This window comes from Thalassophryne amazonica, unplaced genomic scaffold (genome assembly GCF_902500255.1).
Source record: "Thalassophryne amazonica unplaced genomic scaffold, fThaAma1.1, whole genome shotgun sequence".
Taxonomy (NCBI): domain Eukaryota; kingdom Metazoa; phylum Chordata; class Actinopteri; order Batrachoidiformes; family Batrachoididae; genus Thalassophryne; species Thalassophryne amazonica.
The window spans coordinates 114,796-124,280 of NW_022986257.1; the positions used below are offsets into that span (position 1 = coordinate 114,796).

General features: G+C 44.3%; 1 protein-coding gene across 2 annotated transcripts; it reads right to left on the reverse strand.

Moving 5' to 3' along the window:
- Positions 1–434: 434 nt before the first annotated feature.
- On the reverse strand, positions 435–8,891 carry LOC117505864 (protein phosphatase 1 regulatory subunit 15B-like). Of its 2 annotated transcripts, none has more exons than XM_034165395.1 (2): positions 6,502–8,891; positions 435–1,642 (listed from the first exon to the last, which is right to left on the reverse strand). In XM_034165395.1, the coding sequence occupies exons 1-2, from the start codon at positions 8,257–8,259 to the stop codon at positions 1,358–1,360; spliced, it is 2,043 nt and encodes a 680-aa protein (XP_034021286.1). In that variant the 5' UTR covers positions 8,260–8,891; the 3' UTR covers positions 435–1,357. The 2 variants fall into 2 exon arrangements, with proteins under 2 accessions (XP_034021286.1, XP_034021288.1); XM_034165397.1 differs by having other exon boundaries at positions 435–1,639; positions 6,499–8,891.
- Between the last annotated feature and the right edge of the window lie 594 nt (positions 8,892–9,485).

Genomic DNA, 9,485 nt, shown 5'->3' on the forward strand with positions numbered 1-9,485 from the left:
TCACAGATTTAGAGAATTTGAGAATGAAAAGGCTCATTTTACAATTACTGAAGCTAAACATTACAACCCCACGCTGACCCAGTGCCACACCCACAAAGCCTGTCAGTCACATTGAGACACGCCCACAGAGCCTGTCAGTCACACTGAGACACACCTCAAGTGAGTCCTTCTCAGTGTGCCACGCCCACAGAGCTGTCAGTCATAGTGAGGCACACCCACAGGGCCAGTTAGTCAGTATGCCACGCCCACAGCGATCAAACTGCCCGTCATTGGTTTGAGTCATATTTAAAACATTTCGAATTGTTTTTGCCATTAAACTTGTTTTTAACAATGTGTTTTTATTCTTCCTAAATGAACTAATCTGGTGTCACCCTGACAGAATCAAACTGTGACATCAGGACGCAGGGAGGGGCCTAAAACTCTGTGCTCAGTACTCAACACGTTTAATTTATTGAAGGCTTTCACTATCAATACTCATTATTGATTAGCAGTCACATAAAAGCAGTTCGATCTGGATACTTCATCAGCAATCAGTCCACTCGTGCAGAAGCAGCAGCTCCAGCACTGGTTCTCCTGCTGGATCAGGATCTGTGAGTCCATGAGCAGGTTTGAGGTCCCAAACCTGAACCGACACTTTGTGGCTCCACCACAGAAAAACAGGTCCACATCAGAGAAGATTAAAGTTCCAACGTGCCACAGCGAGGCCAGACACTGAAATGGTTTCATTAAAGTCCCAATTTCCATTTTCATACTTTTCTTCTAGCCACACCCACTTCAACCACTCGCCTCACTGAAAAATCAATGCCGATACTGCACAGAGGTCAAAGGTCAAAAACACCCAGTCTCCTCTGTACAGTGTCCGAGCTCGGCCTTTACCAAGCGGTCAGGATGTTTATCTTTATTAATCACCACTTTAACGATTATCAGCACCGATCAATTTAAGCACACTACAGCTTCAGTTACTCTGAAATAGTCTCACGTTGATGATGAGTCCGACACTGTCAGCATCTATTCTGGCACTTTTAGAGCAAAAAGCACAAATGATAAAATTGTGAATAAAGTCTAATTACTTACGATTTAACAATAAAAACACATTAAATACTTTTCACTGTAAAAGTGAGACATTAACATTCAGTGACATTTCACTCTGCTTCTGTTTATTCTTTCTTTCCAATCACCTTTCATCAGCAATAGAAAAATAAGACACGCGGACTCTGAGGAACACTGAACGTTCACACCACAGACGCTGACTGCCTGCAGTGCTGCAACTAAAACACCCTGGTGGTATTTGTGTTGCCATGGCAACACATTTTGTCCCCTTATTTTGCCACAGTGCTCATCCTGAAGGAACATGAACTTATCTGGCAGAAAACCCTGCATCTGTCTCAGCGTCTTCGCTCAGAGCCATGCTCGCCAGCGTGCGGCGTCCTAGAGAATCCTGAGCGAGCGCGGCGCTCTGCCGCAGGAGAACATGGCGGCGGTGTTGTGGCTGCAGGCAGAAAGCGATGCTCTGTTCTACTTCCTGACAGCGCCGCAGGAAGCGACACCGATCTCGAGCTAGCTGCTCCCAGGGGCCCCGCCGGTCCTCCTCCTCCTCACCGCAGCTGGCGAAGAACTCCTCGACCTCCTCACAGAAACGCACCTGCACGGGACAAAGAGGCGCTGAGCCAGACCTGAACCACATCACGTCAGCAGCACAGCAATCTAAAACTAAAAACCTTCACTGTTATAACAGAGCAAGAGCCCGTTAATGCTGCTGCCTGAAAAACTTACACTGCAATTGGGCTGTTATGTTGTTTGAGGGTAATAAATAAAGAGTTAAGAGATTACATTCATATTTACTGGAATAAAAAAAATCCCAAAAATTATATAAACATTTATTTTCCCCATCTACATGTTGCAATACAACCAGAGGGTGTTGACTGATGTGTGATGTGACTTTGGGGTCTTTATTGTACATTGGTTGCAGGTTTTCATTATCCAAATGAACCACTAATCATGGTTGTGTGAAATGACCTCTTGTTGCCTTTGAGGAATGTCAGAGCGTAAATCTTGGGAACTGAGCACAGTAGTGTATTTTTAATTAACTGACCGTCCTTGAACAGGAACGTCAAAGCCCTGTGAAAGGGAGCTGTAACCAGTTCTGTTTTGACTCTGTCGAGAAACCCGTAATAATGTCTTATCTGGATGGAGAAAGGCGCCAAGTTGTTTTTATGCTTATTTTTTACCTTATGGTTGTGTCTGAATAAAAGGAGGAAAGCAGGGCCGAGGAGAGGGAGGGATCCCGCTGTCTGCTCTCCTTGCATGCAAGAAAGAATTACAGCATCTCGTGTGGTCATTTTCTGTATTCAGATGTTCGGGTTGTCTTGTTTTAACAGGTTTAACTCTGACAATGACACAACCTGTATTTGACAAACAGGACTCGATTCATCACTTAGCTTTTATCTATAAATCTTTTGAGGCAACAGCTGTGTTTAAAAAAAAATCATTTATAAACAAACCAATGTCAAATTTTTGACTCCTTTCATAAACATGTCAATTTTAACACTGACTGAACATTCAGAGTACTGTGGACTGGATATCAGTCTGACTTTGCTGCTGTGAGGGGAAAAAAAACACAACCTTCAGAGTTCAGAGTTTGAAGCATTTTCTTTTCCTGTCATATGTAAACATGTAATTCTGCTGAGCGGTATTTATTTGAGTCAACACGCCGACTGTAAAACAACACTCGTTTCTAAATTCAGTGCGGCTAAATGAAGCACAAACAGTTTCCGTTTCATCCAAAGATCAGCTCTGGTCTTTAAAAGATTAACGCTTTCAATTTTACACCAAAATGACTAAATTTGCTTAATGTTGAAATCTAGCTTTTACAGATGATTTGTGTTAAATTAATATACTGATATTAAAATATTGATTTTTGGGGGATTCCACAGCAAATCCAGAGTGCCTAACATCACCCAGAGACGTCTGGTGTCTTTTTCCCGCGGTGCCATGGAGAGCATCCTCACAGACGGCCTCTGGACGCAGTTTACCAGCTGCACAAACAGGAAAGAGCTCCAGAGAAGATCACTGGGTGCCTTCGACCCACACTGGGTTGACCTTCATGGCTCTGTCTCAGGAGAGCCAACACCATCCTAAAGGACTCGTCCCACCCTGGACACTCCCTGTTTGAGCTGCTGCCATCAGGCAGATGGTACAGGGCCACTAAACAAGTTCCGATACCGACTTAATTCACATATCGGAAAATACCGATCCATCCACGACATTTTCCAATACCGGAGAAGAACCACTGTGAATCCTCAACTGCTGTTTGCTCTCTGCTTGTTTGGTGCTGAGCAGGAGGGGAGGTTTTCCGAAGCCCGGCTGTTTCAGAGGGCTCTCTTCAGCAGAGTTCCAACTGAGTTTAGCGGCAAATTTCTGCCCGGCTCTCAGATTCAAATACTCTGTTTGTTGAGCACGGATTTTCCAAAAAGTTAACGGAATTGTTGCTCAAAATGTGTGCTAAAAGGTTAGCCGCTTCACTGTTACGAGGCTGTAAAATGCTATGAAAAGCAGCTGCCGCGTGCAGCTAAGGAGAAGCTGAACACAGAGATTCTGTCCGCTGAAAGGGAGAAAAGTCGATGATACACTAACTTTACAGTTGAAAGCCTTCGTGTTTCCAAAAGTTCAAAGTTTGCGCAGCACAAATACAGCGAGACAGAAAGAAAGAGAGACAGAGAGATGGAGTGAGCGCAAAAGTGAGCAAGAGAGAGAGAAAGAACAATTTTAATGGGTATGAAGCCCTCTGAAACAAAAGAAAAACTCACTTCAAACTCACTTCAAATTTTTTTGGCTTTTGTAGTATTTTGATCAGTTCTATTCTGGTAAATGTGCGAAAAGGGTGATGTATAGTCAATAAAATACAAAATTCGGCCCGAAAGCAACTGACAACGCTGTTCTGCTGTGCACAAAGTAACACTGTCACCCGCTTTGGAAACACATGCACACTGAGAAACTCAAAACTGGCTTATTCACATTTAATTGGTAAAATGCTGTCACTCGTAAAACAAACTAGGGCTGCTGATTATTTTAGTAATCGATTAATCTTTTTTTTTTTTTTTTTTAACTTACATGTGAGTTTTGCCATTATTTGTTTTAGTGAGTTATTATTAAAAGGCCTTTATCACACAACATCAACATTTCAGCTTGTAACAAAGTTATGATGTTATATTCTCGTCAAAAACATACCTGGAGTAGTGTTTTATTTTATTTTGCACATACATACATCACCGACACACCACAAAGAGATTTCCATCAGGTTTGACCCGATCATGAGCATTTTTAGATGCCTACAGCAACTATCTCAACCACTGACAACATATTACAGTAAGAGTCCACAAAAGTATTTTAAAGGCCTGACCAAAGTGTAATATGTGATCTTTAATAAGATTATTTTCATGAAAAAAGACACAAATGTGCAGTTTACGGCATTTAATTTTTTTCTTGTGTAAAAACACAGCTTAGATGTGGTTTGACTGAAACAAATTGTCATTAAACTCAAATAAAACAGGGATGAAGTGGAGGTTTAAGAGTCACTAGGTGTTCACAGGAAACACTTATTTCTATATTTATGTTCATTGTTAGTTGGTTTTATATTTTCTGTTGTTTCTGTTGTCTCTAAAATTGTATTGTAGCATTATTAGTTATTATTACTATTATTGTTATTATTATTATTATTAATAATATATAAATAATAATAAATAAAATAGTACAATTTGTAATACATTTGACTCTCTTACAACAAACACAGCCATTAATTATTATACAGAAAACAAATGCACACAAACGTGCTGGGATGCGTACAGCTTAATGCTAACTTTAACATTGAAAATGCCATAGACATGCTAACGCATTAGCATCGGTCCCGTTTTTATGTTATAAAATACACCTATCAAATGTTTCAGAAGACCATAACAGGTCAGTTTAACATAAAAAAGGCAAATATTACTCAGACATGTGCTCTTTAGGGTTTTAGCTGGGAAAAATTAAGATAAAGCGAAATAAAACAAAGGATCAATGAAGCAGCAGATCAAAGCACTGCTTCATTGGTTCAAAGCAAAGCCACACCCTGCTCTACTTGGGGAAGGTCTGCCAATGTTCCCACAAAGACAGGGAGGAGAAGGACCACGGCTCATGGCAAGCAATCAATAATTCAAAAACCCTTCAAGTTATGATCACAATGTCTTACACACACATATAACTCATACAACAGATATGTGTATTCTACAATATGAAGATTCCACTGAATCCCTTCTTTAGTACAGCTCTTTGAAATTTTGTAATTTTTTTGCGAGATTGGACAAACTGCCAATTTTGTGATGCTACAGAATGAAAAATTAGCACTGTATCCCATTTTTGAAATTTACTACTGTATCTGGGGTGCCCAAATAGGGTGTATTCCAAATTTGAGCTTTATGTCTGCAATTTTAGCTGAGATAATGCATAAAAAAAAAAAAAAAAAAACTCAAATGAATTTGCAAGCAAAAAATAGGACTGTGAGTACCCTTATTAAAAAAAATATCTAAAAACTGCTTGGAATTAAGCAGAAATATTTTGTATGTGTTCAGACATATGTGGGTAGTTGCAAAAAAAAAAAAAAAAAAAAACAAGAATCCGAGTTGATGACCTGGAAAATCTGATGATTTCACACGGAATGACCCTATGGTCCACCTCCAACTGTGGAATAGTTCTGATTTGTATACTGTGGGGATGCCAGTTTGCATTATGGGTAATGATCGGATCAGGGAGACAGACACCCTCTCTACTTTTAAGATTAGGCTTAAAACTTTCCTTTTTGCTAAAGCTTATAGTTAGGGCTGGATCAGGTGACCCTGAACCATCCCTTAGTTATGCTGCTATAGACTTAGACTGCTGGGGGGTTCCCATGATGCACTGTTTCTTTCTCTTTTTGCTCTGTATGCACCACTCTGCATTTAATCATTAGTGATCGATCTCTGCTCCCCTCCACAGCATGTCTTTTTCCTGGTTCTCTCCCTCAGCCCCAACCAGTCCCAGCAGAAGACTGCCCCTCCCTGAGCCTGGTTCTGCTGGAGGTTTCTTTCTGTTAAAAGGGAGTTTTTCCTTCCCACTGTCGCCAAGTGCTTGCTCACAGGGGGTCGTTTTGACCGTTGGGGTTTTTACGTAATTATTGTATGGCCTTGCCTTACAATATAAAGCGCCTTGGGGCAACTGTTTGTTGTGATTTGGCGCTATATAAATAAAATTGATAACTGATGACAACACACCAAACAGAGCTTTGATGTGACTTCTGTGAGTTACTGTTATATAAATAATTAAGTAAACTGTCTATTATTTTGTAATGACAGATTTGAGGTTAGTCCCTAAACCAGTTGCAATACAGACATGCTAGGCTAACTAGCATGTAGTTGGCATGCAGCTCGTCTGAGGTCAGATCATGTATTATAATCATATATGTTTATGTACAGATAAAAACCCACTGACCTTTTTTGTAACAACAGCGCCCCCTGTGGATGACTGTGTTTCACAGAAACCACTGTCCATGCGGTCATCTGCCTCCTTCTTGTACTGTGCAAGTAATGTTGCGTTACAGTAGTGCGTGTGTGGTGGCGTTTCAAAGGTCTTCTCATCCACTTTGGCAGACTCTCGAGTCCTGACGGAGGCCTGGAAGTTGAGAGGACTGTACGGATCTGATGTGCAGCTGAATGAGCTCCAGATGCGCAAGTTTTCTGCTTCATCTGTGTCGCTGGCTGATGCAGAGTCGTCCCAGACATCGTGGCTCTCTGGGGTCGAAGAAGAAAGGGACGGATACTCTGGAAGTGAAGAGGAACAGGCCAGGGACAGGCCCACTTCATCAAGGTCGGAAGTGGGCGTGGATTGAACAGAGGATGTTGTGGTAGGGGCTGACTTTGGCAGAGTGGTGGTGCAGGTGCGGATACAAGCAGTGAAGTTTTGGGGGTTATATGGGTCGTGGCTTTGGTACAAGGTCCACATGTGCGCCAAATCCACATCAGTCTCACTGTCAGAGTCTGAGGCTTCATCATCGTCATCATCATCTGACAAGTCAGACAGCTCTGATGAACATTCACTGTCAAAGCCATCATCATCATCGTCGTCATCATCATCACTGCTGGACTCTGACTGGTTGTCGTCGTCACTGCAGGGGCAGCCCATGATGTATGCAATTACTTTATTGCTACACTGGAGGGTGGTTAACTCCGCTGCTGCTGAGGGACTCTGAGTGACCACTTCATGCTCTCCCTCATCATTTGAAGCCCTGCTATCGAACTCTTCTGGTCCATCTGCTGCCTCTTCCTTCTCTGTTGTGGACTCGTCCTGCCCATCAGTTCCCACCTGCATGGCGGAGCTCCGTGCTGTCGGCGGCACGGCTTCACTCTGAGCCATCACCGTGTACATTTGGAAGACGTGAAGATGTTCCTCCTCCAGACTGGAGTAACCATTGTCCTGGTCAGACGTGGTGATTGTCACCTCACTGCAGGGGGTGACGGCTCCAGACGTCCTCAGGTGGTTCCTGGTGTTCGGGAGCTGCTCTGATTGGAGGTGGCCTTTGTTACCAGGTTTGTCTTTGTGGTCACAGAGTCCAGCGTGTTCTCCCAGTGTCGAGGCCCCGCCACTGTTATAGACAAACACACTGACGGGGCTTTTTGTCTCATACAGTGGTTGTGGAAAAAGCAGCTCTGATGACTGAGAACAGTCCTCTGAGCTCCAAAAACGGTCCCACCAGTTCCTCCTTTGTCTCCTGTCCGCTGTCCTCAAGCTTCTCTCTCCTGACACTGAACTCAACAAAATCTGACCCAGAAGAGTCCTGGCGGTGGTCAAATACTCTGTCTGAGTTTGTTGGTTGAGGGTTACGTGGCTCTGTTCCAGGCCCGGTTCCCACAGTAAACCGGCGCCGCCGACCTCCGCGAGCCGACAGGTGGCGCCGTCACTGTCACACCGCAGCTGCCTGGCATCAGCGGCAGATCCAGCGTCGTACAGCGGGTTTAAAAAAGTACTCTGTTCGCTGACAAAGTTCATTTTCTCGTCTCTGCTGAACCAGAGGCTGCGGCCCGGTAAATATTTTTGGAGAAAAGACAGCGCAGGCCTGGACAGAACCGAGAGCAGGCTGATCCACGAGCTTTCGTGACTCACGTAACCGTGGGAGGCCACTCCAAGTCCGGCCGAATGGGAGGGGCTGGGCCCGCCGGATAAATGTCCCTCTTCAGTCATGTTCCGAAACATTCTGTCCTGTTCAAAAATACGAAGTTATTATTATTATTATTATTCGACATTAACTTTTTACTTTTGCCAATAACTGAGTTTCCGTTCGTAAAGTTAGCTGACAGCTGTCACGGCGGGTCCAGACCGAGATAACGGCTCCGAACACGGCTTGGTCTCAGTCGTACACAGGGGCCCGCACACGGCCTGGTCTCAGCCGAATACCGGGGTCCGTACACGGCCTGGTCTCAGCCGAACACCGGGGTCTGGGCGTTCCACAAGTCGGTACCGGAGCTGATCCAGAGGATCCCGTCCGTCGCTCGGGCTCTTCTCTCACAATGACGCGTGGATTTCTCTCTGGTGGAAAGTTTGCTGCTGCACACACACAGGAGGTTTGAGGACGAACAGCGAAGTGAAGTCGGTAACGGAGACATGTTGTGTCGGTGGCGGCTACTGGAGCTCCGTCTGTCCGTTTTCGGTTTCCAACCAGCGGCGCTAACACGTTAGCTTAGCACAACCAGCGACGCGAACATCCGAGGAAAGGCGGTAAATCTGTACGGTTCGACCCGAAAACCTGTCTCTGTCTCCGTAAGCCAGTTTTAAAAGCTCTGTTCTCCTTCTAGTTGTCGCTTTTTAGTGGGTTATGTTTTTTTTTTTCGTCATTCGAGAGCGTCAGCTCGCGATTTCATCAGACACGGAAAAGCCTCGACACTTATTACGCCACTGCGCCAGTGAGTGTCGCTGTTTCGCAGTTGTAGCAATCAGTCACTCTCACCCGCACCAGTTTGTGGCGCGCTAAAAGTGGAGGTTCCAGTTTTGGCCGAACAGCTGTGACCTGCGATGACAGTGCGTTTTCTTGGGTAACAAAAACATCAGGAGTATATATGACACAAGAACTTGTGTATCGTGTTTTTATGCCTAAATGATAACTCAGTACTCACACTCATCCAGCAGCATCTTCTCATGTCGGTAATTTCAGCGCTGAGTCAGGCGAAAGTAGTCCGGCGAACTGTTCCACAAAATAGCAGAGATGTCGCTCCAGCGCAGGCTGGGATTTTCCCTTAAGGTGTTCCTGGATGGATCAAATTCCCCCAGGGAGGGACATGGGGCCCCCAGACTGAAAAGCGTCTGGCCGGGAGTTCTGGAATCAATAACTTCAAAGCGAATCCCCAAAATGAGACGACCGCCGTTCTTTGTGAATTACACGGATCTTGACACGCAGCTGGCCGAAAGGGACCATCAACATTTTC